This window comes from Ornithodoros turicata, chromosome 7 (assembly GCF_037126465.1).
Source record: "Ornithodoros turicata isolate Travis chromosome 7, ASM3712646v1, whole genome shotgun sequence".
Classification (NCBI taxonomy): domain Eukaryota; kingdom Metazoa; phylum Arthropoda; class Arachnida; order Ixodida; family Argasidae; genus Ornithodoros; species Ornithodoros turicata.
In genome coordinates this window covers 3,965,249-3,988,472 of record NC_088207.1, presented here as the reverse complement: position 1 = coordinate 3,988,472, position 23,224 = coordinate 3,965,249, and the positions used below count along the sequence as shown (strand labels likewise).

Genomic DNA, 23,224 nt, shown 5'->3' with positions numbered 1-23,224 from the left:
ATCGGTTGTCTGGCCTGCTGCAAGAGTTCTGCCATGGTGCACGAACCTAACCAACTGCTTCGCCGTCCGTTAGCCTAACCATCCTAACCTCACTTGGGAATTTACGAATAACAGCGTAATTCATTAATAGCGTACGCGCGACTTCCGGTTGGCCTCGTTCCCAGTGTCAAAATGGCGGCTTGTCATATGTTGGATTTGTGTGATTTCCCCATGCCCAAAACAAAGACGTGAAATTTGTACGGGGTGCAGCCTTTTTATAACCCGCGTTCACCGGTCAGTCCTAACTGGATGAAATCCAGGTTCGTGAAAGCGCGGCTCGTGCACTAGACTATTCCCTTTGTGTAAGACAAGCTCAAACTGATACCCTCTCAAACGGGGTCAACCTTGCAACCAGTGTTCCGATGACGAACCGCCCCCCATGACGAGGTTCCTGTGACGAAAGGACCTTGTACGAGAAGGCCGGTGTGACCAATTTTCCTGTGACGAGTTTTCCGGTGACGAGTGGGATTGTGACGAGTGGGCCGGTTCCTACCCGCGATCTTGAGCTCAGCAAGCCAACAGGTTACCGACTGAGCTACTGAGGACGCCGTGCGCCAATCACTGCCACGAATTATTGTAGGGTTATGGCCACGCACTTATTCTAGGGTTATTGCTTCTGACTTCAAGAGAGAGTAAGGGGCGTACCCTTTCGTAGCAATTATCATATATTCAAATTGCTACAGAAAGGCATACGCCCAGCACGCTCTTCGAGTCAAAAGCGGTAACCCTATCATTCGTGGCAGTGGTTGGCGGACAGCGTGCTATACGGAGAAGTTCTGCTCTGAGATAATTCACAAGAGGCTGTGTTTTCGGAAGGGTTGGTCTGCATCTGACGCCATCGCTGAAGTGACTACATCGCTCAAAGAGGCAAGGGAGTCAAATGCATTTGCCCTCGCTTTGTTCCTTGATGTAAAGCAGGCCTACGACTCTGTCACTCACGCAGCATGTTTGGCTGCGATACAAGGTACTTGTATCGAGGGCCGCCTGCTGAGATACCTCTGGGACTTTCTCTCTGCCCGTACGTTCGATGTGTGCGTCAATGGGCGCATGAGCTCAAAGAATAAGTTCGAACGTGGTGTCCCACAGGGCAGTGTTCTCTCTCCTACTCTATTCAACCTGATCATGGCCGGTGTCCACCGCAGGATTCGCCCACCTCCGTATACCCTTCAGCTTACCATCTACGCGGACGATATCTGCCTCCGCGTTGTGGGAGACAACAAGGAGAAGCTTCGTGACACCGCCGAAATTGCATTGAACGGCCTCAGTGCGGCACTTCTTGAAAGGGGGCTTGTTGTATCTCCAGAAAAATCTCAATGCTTGGTTTGCATTCCCCGCCGAAAGTACGTGGGCAAGGGTTTCCCTAATCTCTCCATCAACAGCACCCCCATCCCAAGATGTGAGGTTTGTCGTTACCTTGGTGTCACCATTAACAGCTCTTTACGCTGGTCTAGGCTAGTAAGCCAGCAAAAGCCTAAGCCTAAGCTCAAGGCAAGCCTAAAGGCAGCAAGCAAGCCTAAAGGCAAGAAGACTCTTAATTTACTCCGAAGGATCACTGGCAAATCATGGGGCTGCAGTTCAAGTTCGCTGCTCACGCTACACAAAGCCCTCATTACGTATGTACGTGTCGCCGTACGTGGATCTGGGACCTTCACAATGGCAGGCTCTTGAGCGGCTCCATCGGGCAGGGATAAGAACGGCGCTTGGAATACCCAGCTTTTCTGGAATTACCCAGACCTACCTGGAAGCCAAGGAAAAGCCTGTCAGTATCCACTCCGAGCTTAGGGGGCTCCGCCACTTTGACAACTTGGCCACGTCCAGAAGCAAGCACACTCTTTTTTCTGCCCTCGTAAAAAGGTCACACACGTCTCTCGGCCGCTTGGCCAGCGTATACGGTACTAGCGCCCTGGCCCACAGTGAGCGATCGCCTCAACATCCTGCTGGGTTACCTTCAGTGCCATGGCGAGAGTTTGTACCGGGTGTAACGCTTGACGTTCCGGGCATTCATAAAAAGAGGGAATGTAGCCCCCTGGTCGCTAGAACGGCGGCTGAGCACCTCATAACCGATGTCTACGACTCACATACTCTGGTATTCACTGATGGCTCTATGGACGATCGTACCAAAAGTGCCACGTGTGCCTTCCACATCCCGTCAGTGAACGTGTCCTGGCAAGGGAGATCATCGCGTTACCCGATATCCTCCACGACTGCTGAGCTCCTGGCTCTCCTGCATGCAGCTGCTGCGGTCCAGGTACGAGGGTTTGCCAGAGCAGTCCTACTCACAGACTCGAGAAGCGCTCTATGGGACGTGATGAACCCCATGTGTGACAACATCTTACCGCGAAGCATCAGAAGATCGTGCGCCCAACATAAACAAGCTGGAGGCGATATCGCCTTCCAATGCATACCGTCCCACGTCGGTGTCGGCGGCAACGAAAGGGCGGACCAGCTGGCGTCCTCGGCACACCTGGGCTGCAGCAATGTTTTGCCAACTCCGGACGACGCCGACAGGCAGATGTCTGTTCAGCTCCTTGTTGAACTGCGCCACCCTGGAATACGGGACATCATGCATAATAATCGCCCTCCTCTTCCCACGAAAAATCTTCCTCGAAGCATCCAGACCATGCTTCATAGGCTCCGCACTGGGTGCGTGTTCACCAATTCTCAGCTGTTCAAGATAGGCTCTAGGGGTGACGCCTGCTGTAGCCACTGTCAACAACCCGAAACAATCGAACACATCCTGCGAGACTGCCGAGCATACCATTCTGCGCGCGAAACACATCTCCCTCGCTCCACCTCGGGCTCGCTAGCAGAGCTCCTCTACCCCGCTGGTTCTTCTGCCGAACGTTCCGCCAAAGCAAGAAACCTCATTCTCTTCCTGCTGAAGACAGGCCTTGCCGATCGACCCATCTAATACTGTACTCTCCCCGATGAACTCGTGCACCTCACCGCATCCCCATCCTTCAACCTCGTCTATCCTCCATCCGTCCGTCCTTCCTTTGTGTTTTGTTTTGCTCTGCGTCTTTCTTTTCTTTTTTTGGCTATAGTCGTGACGACGCCCACTTCTGTGTGGCTAACAACGGCGAGCCTATCCTGCCATCACCCCCCCCCCCCCGCCTCTGCTCTGAGAGTCTACGAACGCCCAGGACAACAACAACAACAGCTTTATTTCAGGATGATGGGTGGGGAGTGTCATCGCCGGGGGCGATACTCTACCCCACTGCTGGAGGAGAAGCGGCAATGAAGTAATGGGTCCCGTTACAATAAGGATCCAACTCCTGTGGCGTCCAAAAAGGCGAAGAGAGCTTTGAGGGCGTAGCGTTGGTGAGGTGGATGCGGCCAGGGGCCAAGCAATTTTGAGAGGGAGAGGGGGCGGAAGTCCAGCTCGTTGAGGGAGGCGGAGAGTACGGAGCGGGAAGGGTGGTAGTGTGGGCAATGGAGAAGAATGTGCTCGAGATCTTCAACTGCATCGCAGTGATTGCAGTGGGGAGAGTTAACTTGTTGTGTTAACTTGCGGTAGAGCCACTGTGCTGTGAAGGCCACGTCGAGGCGCATTCGATGAACTAATGCGGCGTCTTGACGAGAGATATGTGCTGACATGCGGAAACTCTGCTCAGCATGGCGGGGGGTAGTATGTCAGCGGTCCGTTGGCGGGTAGCCAGAGGAGTCACAAGGCTTCGAAGTATGGACTGCCGATCGCCTCTCAGCAGTGCAATACGCGTCCGTGTCCGAGACGAGAGAGCTGCTTCGGCGGCGCTCAGCGGCGGGCCAGTTCATTGTCTTCGACACCGCAATGGGCGGGAACCGATTGGAGAGCGACCAGATGTCCTGCTTCGTAGACAAGTTTGTAAGCGCTTAACACATCCATAACCAACGGTGCGGAGGTGCGGAGGTTGTTCTGGCATACGCCCAGGAGAACTCGCTCCTCAAGTATGCGTTTTCTGCACTCCACTGTATAAAACGATAGAGAGAGAGAGAAAGAGGAACAGACACAATTTGCGATGGGTCCACAACGACGCTCTTCTATTTTTGGGCGCACGGAACCCAGTGGGTTCATTATTTCAGCCCACGCAACCAGGGTTCATTTTGTCCGAAATACTAGGCCTTAGCGATGGTCAGTACCCTGTTATCACACGTTCAGTTGAATTGGAAAAGGCTGTCAAATATCGAAGTTATTGCGCGGAAACAGTCTGCGGGTACAGGAAAACATAGTCCCGGAAAATTTGGTCCGGGAAAAATGGTCACGCAACGCCTGCTTGGCCAAAAATACTGAGGCGTATTTGCCGATGATGTGATAGAGAAACGGGGGGGGGGGGATAATAAAGGAAAATTTAGGAATAATATTAATAAATGATAAAACAATAAAGGAATAATAAAGGAAAAGGGATGATTTTCATGTGCTAATGTAGAATGAAATGTACAGTCCATTCAATGAGCAGCATAAAATTTATATCATTCGCTGCACCAGTCCGCTAGCGGCATCGCTCGCTGGATGCTAGTATTTTTCTACTGTTGGTCACAGATGAATTTTACAGTTGTCCCCTGCATCTTTCTGTGTCGACGTTTATGGATAATAAAAGCTGTACACCCACTTATTCATTGCTTTATTGCCCTTACAACCAGGGTGTCGAACCGCAAAAAATACAGGTTCGGTTCGGGTTCGGGTTCGCGTTGCTTTGGTTTCGTTCCGGTTCAGTTCCGGTTCGGCCACGCCAAAAATCAAACCGGTTCGCAAACCGGTTCACAGCCCCGAACCGGTTCAACGCTTCCATATTATGTTCCATAAAATTGCTTTTATCAGGAAATGCGTGGCTACTAGCTTACTGCTGTTGTCTGCATTAACGTTTTTAGCGGTCAGGTACTCCCTTTAGCGAGAGAAAGGATAAATGGATTAACACTTATTAACACTTATTAAAGGGAACACTTATTAAATAGAGTTCACGCTGATGAAGTGGTGTAGTCCTGCTACTTTCTGTTCCCAATTTTTTTTTTCACACGCACAGTGCCAGCAAGATACACTTAAAGAAAGCCTAATAAGATGGACAGCGTTACAAAGGCCCGGTTTCACCACCGCCGATTAACTTTTGAACCGATATCAACGGTACATTCACTTGAATTTTACGCTTAACTCTGCTTTACTAGTAAAGAGAAAACGGTTGAGAGCATTAAACAGTTTAATTTGCGAAAAACGAGACTTTCGTGCAGTAGGCTGCACTTCTTCAGGTTTGAGGACCTGCTACAAGTGGCCAAGAATATATCAAAGCCAAGCTTTACTAAAGAGAGTTATTGTCACTAAAACATTCATCAGGTCACCAACTAACGCTCGTAAACAAGAATTGAGTATTCATTTGAAGTTTTAGCAACCCTTGATCTCTGTTCAAAGTTAACCAGCGTTGATAAAGCTGGGCCATAGACGACGGTACTTGCTGGCACACTGCATTCGCAACGTGAATCGATCTGAAATCGTACTGAAGCATGTCGAAACTAAGCCTGCCAGCCTTACTCTGTCCGAGCTCGCACCAGTGTACTAGTTAATCCACAACACAAAGGCAATGTGTTACGACACAATTGCACTACCAATAAGCAGAACTGCATTTACTTTTCAAACCACGACCAATCAAATAGACACCGTTCTGCGTACGCTCCTTCTCCACTTCTAACGTTTCTGACTTGTTTAATATTTACTTCTCACGTGTAAATGTTGGGCGCTTACTTAATCACATATTCGTCCTATAGAGCTACATAGCTGGCCTACTCCATTCCTGTTTCATTGGTCCGCGTGGCGCCTCGTCTCTGTAAAGTAGACGCGTGTGCGTGCGTGGGGCGCTAGCCGCGGCGCTCACAGGGACAACTGCGCTTCAACGTGTTAAAAAGAAGCTGAAAGTATACTTACTATACGTCCTCGTTTGAGTGCTAGGTGAAATTTTCCGAAATCCATAATATGGACGCGTGATGAGTGATGACGATACCAATGTGTCTTCGTTCGAGAACTGAAAGGAACTCTTATGGGGACTTCTTTTATGTCCGAACCGTTTTCTTGCGAACCGGTTACCGCTATTATTTTTTACGGTTCTGCTCCGGTTCGGGTTCAACAGTGTCATGAAAATTTCGGTTCAGGTTCGGTTCGACACCCTGCTTACAACCCCCTTCTGCTGAATATACGGTTCGTCGACATTGAAAGTATGAGAGAACAACTGCAAAATCATTGTCTGACCAAACATAGAAAAACACTAGCATCCAGGTTGAGTTGAGATCTACACCCGATACATCCGACGACACGCGCACGTACAGCGAGCGTCAAGGGAAGCCTCAGAATAGTGAGCTCAGTTGAAAGCGTTCGTAAGAGTTTCATTTCATTGGTAAGAATACAGAAGGTAACGTGCCATTTTGCTCACTGCTGTGAAATGCTTCCGTTTATAGAAGAACGCTGGTAGCAATTTTCCAACCTATCTGGCAGAAATCTGCAGAACGTAGCTGGAACTCGCTTCCTAATCTGGGGCGGATTACTGGCCACTTGTCGGTGCGTAGCGCAGCGTCGTCTCCATAGTAACGCGTGCTGCACGTGACCCGCTTCGTCGTGAGAAGGAAGAAGTGACCTTACTCGCAGCCTGCCACCGTCGCCGGGTGTGTGGCGTTCGTAGCCATTGGGCGAGGAGGTCAGCCGACGCAAAACGCTGCGATGTTCGTCGTTTAAAATGGCGCTTGTGTACGCGTTCCTAGAGGACCAAGGAGCTGCTTCAGTGGAGTCAACGAGGACATTTCGTGCTCACGAGGATGCCTTCACGTCGTTGTCGGAAGAGCAGTTTGTCTCCTTCTTCCGACTGTCCAAAGCAGCAGCAACAGAGGTGTGTGATGCCGTCCGGGAAGATATTCAGAGAGGTATGCAGCTTTGACCGAAATTGAAATCGCTCGCTGAAAAGGGTTGCACTGTTTGGGGTAAATACTTATTCTACCTTACCGAGACCGGTTCGTTTTGCTATCCCTATGTGTAGTGCAACGTTGGCGCAGATCGACGCTCTCTGTTGAACAGAGGGTCCTCATGGCTCTGAGATTTTACGCCACTGGAGCATTCCTCGGCAACATAGGCAATGACGAACACTTCGCCTGCAGCACCCACGCCGTGTCTGAGGCGATTCACGACGTGAGCCTCGCAATCATCAAACGACTGGCGCCCAAATATATGAAGTTCCCGACAACAGATGAGGAGAAGCTTGAGGTTAAACGAGGCTTCTATGAGATGGCTGGCTTCCCCGGCTGTGTCGGTAGGTTTATTTTTTCCAACTTATGTTTCTGTGGGTGTAGAACCCGGCACATTCATTGAGTCAGTCATGCAGGTGTGTATCTTTGCTGGATCTCTTTCATCTGCACCTAGCATTGGCACATCCTTCGTTCTTCTTAGTTTCACTGCACTCATGTGAAACTCAGTTGGATTGTGAAGATTTTCGCGCATAAAAACAGGAATATAGTCTCAAACAAGTGACTATGTATTTCGATCCCTGCAAAGGCAATTTTACGCAAGGAGCCATTTGCTTAGATGTCAACCCTTTCAGGTGCTATTGACGGTACCGAGGTTGCGATAATGCAGCCCAGCCAAGGTGACCCACGGTTCGAAGATTCAAACTATTATTGCCACAAGGGGTACTACGCTATTAATGTGCTAGCTGTGAGTATTTTGTCCCTTCATTGTGTATTTCACAAAGATATGCTCACAAATCTTGCACAAAGTGTGAGGAGGAAAACACGCCTTTATTGCTTAAAACTTGCATAAACTATTACTAACTAACATAAACTAGCTACTTACTATTTACTTAAACTATCTACTTTAGTAATTTTACACTCGCGAGAGGGCACATGACGAGGACCGTCGTATGTGTTTTATACATTATTCTTTGTTTATAAATAACTTCTTGCTTTTTCAAACTTTGCCTTGCTTCTTTTGACAGGTTTGTGATGCTTCACGTCGGATTCTCTACATGACTGCGAGATATCCTGGATGTTGCCACGATTCATCTATACTCAACATGTGTGAGCTGCGCCAGGCTGCCACGTCAGGATTTTTCAAAAATGAAGAGTGGCTAATAGGTAGGGTTGTGAACTGTCCGCTTCGTGCAAAATGTCTATTATTTGTCTGATCTTCCTACAGGTGATAGCGCGTACCCTTTAGAGCCGTGGCTCATGACTCCAGTGAGGTCTCCGACAAACCCTGAAGAGACTGCATACAACACGGCTCACACAAAGACACGCTGCTGCATTGAACAGTGTTTCGGTGTACTAAAAATGCGCTTCCGCTGCCTCCAAAGATACAGGACCCTGCACTTTGCTCCTGATAGATCGTGCAACATTATAACGGCATGTTGTATACTTCACAACTTGTGCTTGGCATATAACATGAATGCTCCAACAGAGGGTACTGAAAGTGGCGAGTCCGAAGATGGTGAAGAGGAACATGCTCAACAAAGCTTCGAGGAACAAGAACAACACCAAGCAAGTAACCGGGGGCTGCGTACTAGGGAGCAGCTGATAGCGCGATGCTTTCGTTAAATGGGTTTTGTTTTAAGGGCTATAGCCCCACCACTTTTTCTTTTTGCGCTTTGTCCCTATGACTGGCATGTGCTTTGGCAACCTTACAGCTAGTGTTGCTGCAACTCTCGTAATGAAAACATCACGAGAAATGCGGTAAATGCTCAAACATGTAAATTAAGTTACATTTTATTGGGCTGTTTTCGTGCTCTCTATTTACTTTTTACCATACAGTGCCTCGTGTATACATATACAGGATGTGTATGGAAACATGGGCATGGCATCGAGTGTTTCCCCATGTAGGGAATGTTTAGCAGTAGCTGAGTTAGTGTGTTTGTAACCCACCATTGTGAAATGAATTTCGTCTTGCACAAACATGACATTTCTTTATTAATGGAATACTTGGACACTGCAATAAAAAAAAAGAAACTAGCAATACTTGCGCTATTCATTTGTATCCCTTTCCTGCAGAAGTTTGTGCGCAAAATATTGCGATATTGGAGCCAGTGCCTGTGGGAATGAGCCAGCACATATTTTATTGTCCGTATTGACAGTAACTGTGATGGGGCATACCTGGCATAGGCGGTCAATGCTTTCTGCAGTCCGTCGTTGCTCTTCCACCATTCTCCTTTGTTCTTCAAGGAGTTGGAGTGATATTGATGGTGGCACCCGCCGCCTCCTCCGTCGACATCGGCCTCCGCTCTGCACATTTTGACCTTGGCTGCTTGTTGTAGCCGGCAACTCTCTGGAAACCTCAGCAGGCTGTGTGTCGTCCTGAGCTGCAACCTGCTAATTTATATTCATGAACTTATATACAGTATAATTATGAGCTAATTTATAGTCCTGAGCTTGAAGTATTGGCATAACACGTGGAGACAGACATAAAGAAATGTTCGGAAAGTACGCACCACAATATCGTCGTCCTCCCCAGGATCCTGTGCAGGTGTTGGTTGCTATAAAATGTCGTGCTCTTATAGTACTGAATATTATATCTACAAACAACGTTGGAACTTAGCCTACTGGACGCGGCTCAGTGGGAACGACGGCGCCGCCTCCCATCTGTACTTGGGCTCCACCTGAAATGCCAGCTACAGAGTCCCATCCTACAAGCGCCATTACACGGCGGTCCGTTTCGCCAAGCTGCGCCGAAATCTCTCTGACACTATGGCTTCCGTTTTCTCCTCCAATGAGAACGAGGCCACTGCCACCACCCGTACTGTGCATTCTTGTTCTGACGTCACGCGCCCTGTTACGGACGCGGTAACGCCAGTCCCTCCATATCTGCTGCCAGCCCTTTCCGTCCTTCTGGAAGGTACCCAGAGCATTAAGGGTGACAGCTATGGCATCCCACTTAGCCCTGCGTTCTGCCGCTGATTCACCGGGCAGAAACTGCCTGTTATTTGAGAGCTGAGGGGACTCTTCTAGTAATGACAGTAAAATTTGCCTTTGGTTTTCATTTGCCATGCCTGTAAATAAAGCGTCACTGCATAAATAAGGAGATAGAGGGGAAATGTATACCTGCTATTACCCGAATCACTGCCTAGTTTAGTTGTACAACTAAAAAGGAGGAGGAAATTACTGGAAAAGCTCAGCAAGCACACGTTCCGCAAATAACTTTATCCTCGTCAATCTTGCACGCGGCGTAAAGTGTACACATCACCGTCCTCGTCTTCTACGAATGCGATGTTTAAATCAAATACGGAGTTAATCATCAATACATGTGTAGAGTGAAAAGAAAAAGAGATAGCTCCGAGATCCGAAGGATTCCCTTCGAGCCGGCGACGGCAGCAGACGATACCGCACTGCATTCGCATTGGCTGATTCGTGTATTACGTGCTCATCTAGCGAAGTATGTGCAAGAAGGTTTCTTTCCACGCGGTAACAAAATTTATATTTGTTAGAGGTAAATACAAAGTAAGTTAATGTCGTCAAATTTAGGCTTTTTGCTTGACAGACGTGAGTCTGCCACCGAGAGTAGCGTCATTGCTCCTCGCGCCGGCGAGGCTCGCCTATCCAGCGGACGACGGTGGCCTTACTGACCACTTCAGATCGTGCGTCGGCAGCGCGCGCTTGCCCGACGGTGGGCGTTGCCACGTTAGGCCGACGCACCGATGCAATGGCCAGTAATCCGCCCCTGGTCACGTTGTCCGTACTCCGCGATATGACAGCGAGCGAGAAAAGAACAGAAAGAACAGACGCAAACCGCACAGTACAAGCGGCGCAGCGAATGTAACCGCTTTTATATTCCTCATTCAATGGCGTGCAGCTTTTATTGTTTATTAACATCAATGTTCATTAAAAAGTCTGTCTCCCACAGTGTTGAAACATTTCCGTAACAAAACGGCGGCCAATGGTGGAATTTTTTTTGACGGAATATGATGTATCTTTGCATGCACTTCCGTAGCTTCCTGAACACTAATGAAAGAAACAGAGTATAATTCTAGAGTATAGTTTTTTTTTTGCGGTTTGGGTAGAAAAATTGATATTCAATTTCACCGTGATAACATGTGGAATTTTACCTGCATCATTGTGTGTCAGTCTGTAGCAATCTGTAGCATAGTGCTGTTGTTTCTGCTATGTGATGTGCTTACTATTTTGCAAAAATAAAATGCAGGAAGCAAAATTCGGTTTGGAGTACTGTATTGCACGCAGAAAAAACACTGTACATGTTCTTGCTTCTTCACTGGCAGTCACGGGCTGAGTCGTAGCTTTTTAGCACTAGTGCTTCCTCCAATTGCACAGTCCTTTAAATTCTTCTAATTCTGAGTTTATTCCCATTGTATCCCTGAAATGCAATAAAGTCAATCACTTACATTGTAACGGCTCAGTAACAAAAGACATGAGTATTTCCATAGTAGATAATATGTATACAGCAATTATAACAATGCCGTGCACATAAGTGGCACTTGGAAGTTTGTGCATGGCATTTATTTGGAACAGATAACAAAATTGAAACAAATCTTAGTGTACAAAATGCATGAATTCCAGATGCAGCAGACAAGTACCACTCTCAAGTGAACTCACTAAAGAAATTTTTTTACCAGAAATTTACCATCTTCATCCGAGATTTGCATTTGAATATTCCAGCTTTTTTTTTCATGTAGGTCACAATTTAATGTTATCTTTTGACATTATAGTGCAAGACTAAATAATGGCAATATATTCTTCATTATTATATTTAAATTTATTGTATAAAATTTTGATCAATTATTCAACACCCAAAGCATCAAATTCATCTTGAATACCAAAAACCACACCTGAATTTTTAACCAAATATTGCAAAATGTGAAATTAACAGGATTTACGACAAACATCAAACACATCTGTGTGCCTTTCAATTGTCAGGGCTACATTTGTTGCTTACAGCAATGACCCAGCTCATCATCATCCCATTTATGTGTGTGTGTGTGTTACAGCAATGAACAGTGAGTTCACTTCGCCACATGTATATTGCTACACTGCTAACCCGTACAAATAACATGTCATCTTACCTTTGAGAGGCAGAGAGGCTGAGGCGCATGCTGGGTAGTTGAAGTTTATCACATAACAGGGCCTGAACAAAAGGATAACTGTCTCACTAAATGTCTTGATGCTGTTGATGCTTTGTCAATGCTGACTTGGAATGCGAGATCTTGATGTGGTGTCCTCTGGAAGTACAAGGAAATGTAAAGCACAATATCAGAGTTTACTGGTTATGAAGGTTACTGGTTTGATATCCTAGGTTCATAAGTGTGATTTCATCCAGAAGATACCTATCGTATTGCACTACTTGTTGGCATGTATTAATAACACGGTACGAGAACGCATGCCATAATGATACGTCAGCATTGCAGGCAAAGGAAGCCAGTGATCACAGTGAGTGGGTGGGGTCTAGCGGCTTCTATGCGATGGGTGGGGTCTGTGTGTGGGGGTGGTAGGGAAAGCCACTAGACAGTCAAAAGGAAGAGATTTGGCGCAGTTGTAAGTTATCAAAGACTCTCTAGGTGATTGAATGGGACTTACACGTATGAGAGACGACACCTACAGTGAAAGGGAAGCTTGTACATGGCGTTTTTAAGCTCTACAAAGAAACAAGGCGATGCATGAAAACAGTGTTTCCACAACAGTACAAATTCATATCTGAACACCAAGTCTGCTTTATTTCACCTGAAAAAAAGAAAGTGTATAATTACGTTCCCCGTGGAATTAGTTCACCCAGAATTAGCTTTTTCATTGACTTCATTTTTACAGTTCATAGACTTGCTGTCGAGACCGAAAGTGTCAATTTCCGCAGCAATCTCTTCAAGTGAAGTTCGTACCATGTATTAAGAATAAGAGGTACCAGATTGCACTGCAATGTGCTCTACTACAGCGTTTCCCAAACTTTTGGCGGTGACGGACCCCCGGAAGCGATGAACCAATTCACGGACCCCCCCCCCCCCACACACACACACAAATATACCGGGATACGCGCTGTGTACACTGCATTGCGCCCTCCGTGGCAAAAGCCAGAGTTCGTGCCTGGTGGCGCGGAATACACCAATTAACCGCTTGCAACGCAATTGCATGTTTGTCTGCTCCGTTTCGAGCCAAGATAACACACTGCTACGCCATTCCGTACTTTTTCTTCGATGGTGCACTGCTTGTCAACTCTCAAGATTGATAATACCAATCCGCGGTCCGCAGACCATACTTTGGCAAACACTGCTCTACTATGCCTTACCTTACTACTCAAGTTGTCATGCCTACAAAAACGTCAAAATTTGCAAAGTTGAACCAGATGTTGAGTATAACACCAATGAATCAAAACACAAAAGAACTATAAAATATACCACTATTAGGTAATACACGAGGCGTTCGCTCTCCAAAAAGTATGAAATGCACAGTAGCATCTACAGTTACAGCCTGTAGAGATGAATGTTTCAATTATGTGACTCGCTGTACAGAATCGCGAAAAGGTAAAACTACGAAGTCAAAACTGAGAACTGTTACTACGCCAATTATTTTTTGTGGAATGGACTCATGTTTCGTATACATCGAACTTACATGACTCAGAACATCAGTTCTTTCATGTTCAACACTTGCCGCTTGCGTCGATCCCGTCGTATGATTGTGTGTATGAGTGAGAAAAATGTAAGAGTGAAAGGGGGATGAGTGAGAGAGAGTGGTTGATTTGTTCCTTCAGATGGGGGGGGACGCACCCTTGGAAGTCGCTGGGGAGGTCTGTTAGCTTAGCTCAATTGGCAGAGCCCTGGACCGGTAATCCAGAAGATGTGGGTTCGAGTCCTACAGCTGGCTAACCTTTTCAGTGACTTCCATCTTTCATCATTTCATGACTCGACTTTTAAATATAGGAGATGCTGCCGTGGTATCAAAATACTGTCAAGAAAAGTGAGTTCACCTGCACAAACCAGTCTTGCAACCAGCTTCATCATCATAGTTGGGAGATATTTCTGAAGGAAGTGCATGCAGTTGCCAACAGTTTGCAGCAGTATCTTCAAAGTCCTAGATTTCATCTGGCATACATAACACGGATACATAGCTTCCTTTACCCGTGAGCGGCAGCGTCTTCATTTGAACGTGACACCATGCTTACTCAAGCCCGATATATGTATTTAGTATCCTCAGCGGCTGCAAAGCAAACAACATTGTACGATGAACAATGATTATTTTACAACGTAAAACACCCGCAGTATTTTTGTGATCGGGCTCACCGCTTTACACTCGATGCTAGAGAGACGCTGTTCCGCTCAGGTGAGTTCTGACGATGACCATGTGTGGCAAGTGGCTCTGGGAATATGGGACACGAATTACACGCAATTAAGCACACATCAACTAAATTAACAACTGCTCTGAGTAAGTACCACAAAACGTGCTGCGTCCATCACGCTTTGCATGGTTTCTGGAAGGACGTTGCTGCTGATAGCATCTTTTTTTTTAAAATCTAGTCACAAGCATCGATGCAGGAGTAGCTACAGAGGTGTAAAGGATGACATAGTCACCCTGAAAATATCGGGAACGTATTCCACGTTCAAAAGGCGGCGACGCGAAATTTCTTATGGGGAGGAACAAAGAGCCCAAAGACCGAACGCGCGCGCGCGGGGAATGCTGGGATATGAAAGAGAGGCAGTCCTGGCATTTCAAGGAGAAACACCGTTTCTTTCGGTGCGGCGACGCAATATCACGGAAACCCAACGCGCTTTTCTGGACACGGGTTCCGCATGTCACAAAACGAAGAAGTTTTACATATGACAACGGAGGGAACTCACATAAAACTGCCTTTTCTTTACAGTGGAATTTCAATAAATCAGGAGGGCGAATGATAGCACCTGCCCGGCAAAGATCCGTTTCATCAGCTATTCACAACGGCGCTACTGTATTTTTGGGCGCACGGAACCCAGCGGAACCATTATTTCTGCCCACGCAACAAGCGACCATTTTTTTCGGGACCATATTTTCCGGAGCCATTTTCTGCATGCTAAGAACCCTGAGGCGCAAATGCATGTCTTTTGCTACCCATACGGTCACGTTTTGAGTCCGCCGCCCGATGAAATGGCGTTTGATAAAATGGCATCGATTAAACGGCGTTCGATGAAATGGGGAGGCACTGTTTTACAGTACAGTGGGGACGTATAACCATATTGAAAACAATAAGAAATAATTGTGCTTGAAATAATGTGAAGGCGAGGTGACACTGGTCACTATAATTTGAATTTACGTAATGCTTGAATCCTAGACTGTGATATATAAATGCACAGGTACATCAACTGCCTGAAAAGATGTTTCTCAAACTCGCCTTGCATCATCAAAACCTATCAAAAGACATTCTTTTTCAGACACCACAGAAAAGTATGGCTTTGACAAAGCTCTCCTGTTGTCCCTTCCCTCCTTCTTTCCCTCCCACACACTCATTGTTTGAATTCGAGCGATGCTCCGTTGTTCAGTCAGGCTACGTTCTTCCGCTGACCGTAATCCCCCACCGGGAGGGCCACTTTAGGATAGGTTGCTGGAATAGCGGTCCTATACGGCAGATTGATAGCTACTTCTTGTACTGCCCCCGATGTGCCGCCAGTGTGCGCTTGAAAATGTGCGCACGAAAGAAAGTTTGACATACATTCACATATCGGATAACTGTGAGTGAGCAGAGCCGTGGTGAGGAATAATATCGGTGCAAAAATATTCCAGTGAGATTTTCGAAGGGCAAATTGGCCAAACATTTCGTCTGAGCGTCATAACATTAGAATTGTGCGCTTCGCAAATTGGATGTCTGATTTTGGCGATTTTCCCAATTATTTCGACACTCCTATCGAAAAGCTGCTCTAAATACTCCCAGTTTCAATCCCATTTCCCCACAAGCTTTCAAGAAGCTCTCCAACAAGACCGGTTTTGTCAAAATCGGTTCAGTAGTTACTGAGCAATACGCCAAAGTTTACCCCATAGAAAATACATGGGGCGCCGCAGGTCGTATTCCCTCTGGGGTGAATCACCCCAGGCCGTAGTAATGATTTAGTTGTTGTTGTTGTTGTTGTATTCCCTCTTAAGCCAGTGTATGTCTCAATCCTTCAACTTATAGAAGGGCTTCACAGGACTGCATTTACAGACAAGCAGCACTTTCTACAGTACTCCCGGCGCGTTTAATGAATTGGAGCCGTAGTAGGTAGCACAAATATTTACGTCTTTTTAGCGTCATCACAGGATGACGCGTACGTCTTGAGGACGACAAACATTGGATGGCCTCGCATTCACCGAAGTTGTACCGTGGAGCAAGTTGTACGAGTGCGAAAACAGCTTTTTGAAGTATGCGATGCCTTTGGGAAGACCATAGTGTTAACGCTGTTCGCTCTCCATAAACTTCGACTGCACCGTGCATTGGAGATGTCCGGCGCACGTCAAAAGAACCTTAGGTGGTCGAAATTATCTGCAGTCCTACACTGCGACCTGTGGAGCATGTAGCCGCATAAATTTGTGGGCGGACTCACCTTACGCGTAAATCTACTCCGAACTATTATAACTTCGTCTCTTCCTAATACTGTCACAATATTTTGCTTTCGCATTGCCGCGTAGGTTCTGATTCCTTCAAGGAGCATGCCCTATCTAATTTTCCTCATTCGTTTTTACGGTGACCGTAAAGTCGAACTGGAAACCCGTGGAACATGAGTTCTGTAACTGTTGAAATCCGTTCAAAGTTTTTTGTTGACTTTTTACTGGGTGGAGGGGAGATTTAAAAAAAATGTGTAAGGCAAAAGTATGACTTTCAGTTCATCATTTTGACCCGTACTTTCAGTGCTCAGTTTCGGAATATTTGCTTTGTGACCCTTTCTAAGGTAGTGTCAGGATACGCGGTCGTAATTTCTTACATTGTGTGCGAAGAAACGTATTTTGCTTCGGCATTAATGCTTTTGCGGAAAACACAAGGCAATTTTCGGCAGTAGAAACAGTGTGAGCAGTGATAAACTGCCTCAAGTACTCTGAGCTCTGCTCGTCTCAGTTGACATGGATGGAAGATGTAAACTAACACGCACATGGTGTTTTCAGATTGCGAGGTATTGACGCCAACAGAAAATCTAAAAGCTGCGAAGAAACACTGCAACTTTATGGTCGAGAATATATGTGGTACGGTTACAGAGTCATTCTACAAGGACAGCTGCAGAACTCACTAGACGGCAGAGTACGTAGCACAATAAACGTCCTACCGAGCATCCTTAGTGTCAACCGAGTTTTGATCGAACACAATAAAAACACAAAGAAAGCAAGACAAATCACATATCCATCTTCAGTTACAACACAAGTACGTAGACATGTTTAGCAGCATAATAACTGTACCGTGCTGGCTTATCGCCAATCTGCAGGATGGGAAAAGCGCAATGTTTGCCCACATCACGCTGTCTTTCGCCATTTGTCGCCATTTTTTTTTCTTCGGTGTCTTACTGCGTACGTCCTCGTGGTAACGGTATTATTGATTCATCAGCAATACCATACTGCTTCATTTAAGCGGCTTTACGTAGGGGTGAGGACGACACATTACCTACCCAAAACAACGGTAACAGCAAAAGAAAAACAGCAGCGGCACGGTGAGCTCTAGACGGCCTTGTGCGTATTTAGAGAGCTATCCCGAGCAGCAGCACATATTCGCCAAACATTAGCCAAATATTGGCAATACCGGCCCAATATTGGTTCAAGATTGGACCCTTACTGAGCCCGTATCGCCAAGATGTTGTGCTGGTTGAGATACGTATTTCAAACACTTTGTTTTAAATATTGTTTTGTGTATTTTGATGGCTTGCTGAGCATGTTTTCTTAAACGTATGTGCGCTCTATTTGTGATAACAACGTATTGTTATTTGATTTCATTGAAGTTGACAAGAAATGAAGTTCTTTTTGTCTGCGAAACAGGGATGACTTGGTCTGCGGAAATAAACGTAAAACATTCGCTAACAGACTTTATTAGATATAAGTTTCTGCTGAATCGGAAGCGAGGGGAGAGAGGGCCGATGTTGTGTTTTTTTACCTTTTCATGTTTCTTTTCTCCTCTCTGTGGGGTTCATTATGCGAGTGGCAGCATTCGTCGGTTGTCGGGTGTCGAGTTCAATCATTTCCCTTGTTTTACATTCAAGCTCAAACTAGACTCTCTTTCAACTCCATTCTATCATTTTAACTAGCTTGTTCAGTGAAACGCCGTGGAACTGATCTGACCTACATGTCGAGGCTTTCTACAACGGATCACCGTTGATAGTTGCGGTAGTTGGTAAAGAGACATTGTAGATATTATGCAGCAAGAAGACAGGGACGCACATAGTATCCCTGCCCAAACCAACCAGCAAACCGCTCAACAAGGTAGTGCAGTTCTGCCGTGCAACCGACACCAGGATTTTGGCGGCCGACAAGGAAAGTGGCTTTCCCATCGTCCCGCCTGACATCTACACAAAAAGAACCGAGCAGGCCTTGTTGAATCATTTCCACCGCGCCGACCCAGCAAGAAGCGAAAGCAGCCCATGAGCTGGTTCTACGCATCTGTGAGGACAACGAATTCAACTCCCTGGGCAGATCTATCAAATGCAGTGCCAACAAATTTCTGGATGTGTTTCACACAACTAAAACCCACAATGGAAATATTCCTTTCAGAGCCACAGTATCTGAGAAACACACTTGGCAAAAAAATGTGTCTATCTTTCTACTGTCTAAGTTTAAACAACTAACACTGGCCGACCCATTTGTCATAGAGAACTCCTCCGATGTGATTGACTTTCTTCGAAAGGACAACCCGTGCAAATACCGAATGCTATCGATAGACGTACAGGACCTTTTCCTTCCATACCACAGGTCCCACTTCTAAGCGCCGTTTAAGACCTCATCGAAAACCACGGTTTAGCACAATGGACCATTAGCGAGAGATGTGGCGCCCAAGCAGCACAAAGGACCGGGCCGAAGCCGGTCCAGCATCGGGAAAGAATCCTACGAAGTCGGGGGCACGCCACCAGCCGATACCGGTCCCTCCTCCAGTTTGCAACACCGGGATGATTAAGGACCGACATCGGCAGCAAGTATTCGGCCCCAGCAGGTTCCCGACGGATCCCCGATAATGCTGGCAGGGGCTCCCCCATGCATATTTTAGCATTAGTTTGCTTATTTTTAAGAATTACAATAATTTCGAGTGTGAACAGTGTGTGTAGAGCCCAACATTTTATTTTCGGAAAGGAATTAGCCTGACACAACACTTGTAGCACCTCAATAGACTAAACGACGAGTGGTGCATACTAAATAAGCAGTCTGCCTGCATCACCCAATCCATGCCAATTGTGTCTGAAATGAAAAACAAAAAAGAAGGGTCTGCAGTAACATCCAGCCTGCCTGCGTAACCACTGGTCCTTCAATGGTGTCTCAAAAGGGGGGAAAACGTACACAGTCAGAGGTGGTCCCTCAAAGGAAACAAAAAAGGTATGCAGTAGTAGGCAGTCTGCCTAACCACTTGCACTTCGGTAGTGGCCCAGGAAGAAATGAACGGCTTGTAGCATTAATATTAGACGTAACGGTAAAATTGTTGCATGGGGGGAAATGGTATACAGTAATATGCAGCCTGCCTGCGTAACCACGGGCACGTCAACGGTGTTTCAAAAGAAAGAAAAAGTATACAGCAAGAGGCGGTCTGCCTGCACAAGTGGTGGTGTCTCAAAGAAAAAGTTATGCAGTAATAGGCAGTCTGCCTATCTGCTCACGCTTCAGTACTGCCCAGACACAAAAATGAATGGCATGTAATATTAGACGTAACGGAACAATTGCTGCGTGTCAGCACAAAATAGTATGTGCACGGTATGTGGAATGAGCTTTATCAAAAATGATCAAATGCACAGCGTAGTGATTACGAAACTCATGAGTTACCAAGAGAAAATTTAAATTATGAAAAAAATGACAAAGCCAACGACTGGGAGAAATGCAAGTCCAGGGAAGAGAAAATAGTTCACATCCAGCGCCTTTGGTGCAAATGACTAGCAATTACCACAACGAAAACTGTCAAAAATGACAGTTGACCGGGACTAGAGCTGACAGTCAATGGTGTGCACATATCCAGCGATCCTTCACAAAAACGTCAATAAGCAAAAAAAGAAAAAAAAACATGGTCAAGGAGAAGCATCCCTATTGAAAAAAAGCGACATCAGGTCTGATGTGATATGGGACACTGTCTTGATGCTAACACCAGCTGATGTTAGCATCAAGACAGTGTCCCAAATCACATCAGATCTGATGTTAACATCACAGCTGCTCTGATGATGATGTTAACGTCAGAGCTGCCCTTGCTGATGCTAACATCAGAGCTGTCTTGATGCTGATGTTGACATTAGAGCTGCATTGATGCTGGTTATGGCAATCTTGAAAATGCTGCAGTCTTGGTTTCCTGAAATGTTCTGCAAAGAAAGCCCCTCATGCCTGCGGTATATGAGTACCGACAAGAACCCTCACGAACAGGTACGTACCTTTTAACGCATATCCATTTATCATCAACATACCTGAGCGTTGAACTCACGGGGGCACAAAAATTGGCAATGATCGAACGGTGAACAACAACGCAAGAGAGCACACCTAGGTCCTCATTTCCGGTCCAACTTGTCCTTCTTCCGAAAAAGCACTTCTAGGCGTTGTCATGTCGAGCAAGAGTCCCCACCACATTTGAACACGGTGCTTGAGTTTCTCTTGATGGAGGCCGCTGCGTCATACACGCTGAACCTGCAAGAAATATCGTTCCAGAAAATACGATGACAGGACACCTATATGTAGAGCAGTGTAGAGACACATGACATACCGTCTGCACAAAGCATACAGTCGACTTCACTTGGCATTCTATCTCCCTGTCGTTGTGCAGATCCCTGCAAATAGAGTAAAACGGACAATGAGAATGCATGGCGCAGTCGAACATATTACTTCACAGTTATATTAATTACACACCTGAAACGGCAAGAATCCTGAAGGCGAAGAACGATTTGGCTTCACATGCGGGTGTACCCTGTTACCCACTCTTAATAATAAACCTTTTGAAATCCACGCTAAGAAATCCACCCTTCAAATTCCAATCCTTTGAAATACAAGCTGTCAAAATAAATCACAATGGGTCATGCAGTCCAGTGTTAGCCGTGGTTTTACGTGAGAATATCAGTGTTTAAGGGGGTCACACTCCACAATAACGAGCCTTTATGCAATTCTGTGTCGTATTCAGCATGTATCTCTCAATTATTCATTAATTTAATTAAGTTACAGGCGTAAATAACTACGCGTATGAATACTAGGAAAACAACGCTTCAGCGGTTCAGCCGTTCGGCTGCCATTGAGGATGAGGTTAGTTGAGAAAATGAAGTAACGACGGAGCCGTATGGTGTTGCGGGATGTGTTGCATAAAAAGGATAATCACTGCAAGCTCTAATAAAGCATATGTTTCTTCTGCCGATTTCGTCAGGTACTTATTTTTCAGACGCGTAACGACTTGGTGTGCTGACACGCGCGTGCAACTCATGAAGGAATTCATGGGTGAAGTGACATTGATGCAGTCGTAGCTGTTTTGGACAGGAAGTCGGGTAGCGAAAAATGTCCAGGATGAGCAACATATAAAACGTACCGCAAAACTGCTGTGTCGACCATTTGTCACGACGGTAACCACGTAAACATCATGTAAACGTCTCTTGCGTTCCGCGGCCTCAGCCTACGAAGAACCGCTAACGTTATGCTGGATAAGAGCCGCGAAAAGTGGTTCAGCAAGGTAAAACTGTGCTGGGAACACCGTCACATGAGGGATGTGTTTAATTAAATCACAGTGAAAGATAGCAAAGGACTGTTACTGGTCATGTAGACAGCAGATCTCGTTCACCAACACATCAATGAATTGTATAAATAGTCTTCCTGTCAATGGGCAACTGACATTTTCCTCCCGTCTATACTGAGCAATGTTGACCCGGAGCTTGGTTTTTGGATGCCACAAAACACTTCTCGCCAAGATGGTGCACTGTGACTCATGGACTGTGACTCAATGGGGCATTTACAGCTCAGTGTCATTACCACCTGAGGCAAGTTGACTCTCTCAGATACTGTCACTGCAGTGCTGTAGAAGACCCAGAGTATATTCTGTGTCATTGCCCACACTACCAAGCATAGGCGCCAACTGCGGGGGGCGCGGGGGCCCTTGCCCCCCCCCCCCCGGAACATGAACTAGGGGGGCGCCGGGAAGTCCCGCTAAGCGACTGACACCAACCTTTGGGGCTCGGGGCGCACCCGGGTCAAAAGAGCCAAGAGGCACCAACCTTAAAAATGCATCTTGCAATTTGTAAAATATGTATCCGCCCACCCTACTCATTATCACAGTAGAAGGTGAGGCGAAGGAACACAGAGGATAACACAACACATATCCTGAATTTCGCCCAAAGCAATCAGATCAATGACACGAAGCAGTCGAAAAGGTACCAGCAGCAGCAAGGGAGGTGTAACGGAAGGATCTTCGGAACGCATATCCGTTGGGAGCGGGTTCAACCTCCGCTGCTCCATTTCATTGACCATATTCATTATATTCCGCGCATTTCGTGTCAAACACCGAGGATTCAATGCATTTTGTTCCTTTTGCACTCAGTTTTCAAAGGCGTAATGCCTTCAGTTGTGCACATGTTCACTGTTTACGTTCTGTTTTTTTTGTTCTTCCTTCCTCTTATTTATATACCAGTTCTGCATACATCATAGGATCCCGCCAGAGTGTGTGATTCTTCAGCTTTAGTTTTGTGTTCTTCATTTTTCTTTTCCTTTTCTTTCCTTCTTGTTGTCTTCTTTTGCGTTCTGCTTTTATTTGCCTTTTTTGTCTTCCCCCTTTCACTTTTTTTTTGAATAACAAGCCGACACTCATCTGGCTTACCTTTCCTTTATTTTTTTTTTTCTTAATAAACATATCCCCCCGGCAAGAGTACTTACTTTGCGGTGCGTCCTTGCGCCCCCCCCCCCCCCCGGGAAAATGAAAACTTTCCGCCTCTGCTACCAAGCTTTCCAAACTGCCATTTTCAGATAAAATTGCTTGCCTTATGGCTAAATCGAGCCCACGAATGCCTGCTCTCAAAGCTCTTTCGGCAATTTTGGACTCCATGGGACATTATTTCCTTCCTCATACTACAAGCAGCTATGGGGTAGAGTATCGCCCAAGGCAATGAAACTCCCTCTCCATCTCAAA

At 46.2% G+C, this 23,224-nt stretch overlaps 1 protein-coding gene across 1 annotated transcript; it reads left to right on the top strand.

Moving 5' to 3' along the window:
- The first annotated feature begins 6,643 nt into the window (after positions 1–6,643).
- Positions 6,644–8,837, top strand: LOC135399474 (putative nuclease HARBI1). The gene is made up of 5 exons (XM_064631247.1): positions 6,644–6,915; positions 7,029–7,298; positions 7,587–7,699; positions 7,980–8,118; positions 8,180–8,837. Exons 1-5 carry the CDS (start codon positions 6,732–6,734, stop codon positions 8,575–8,577), a joined length of 1,104 nt encoding a protein of 367 aa, XP_064487317.1. The 5' UTR covers positions 6,644–6,731; the 3' UTR covers positions 8,578–8,837.
- The last annotated feature ends 14,387 nt before the right edge of the window (positions 8,838–23,224 follow it).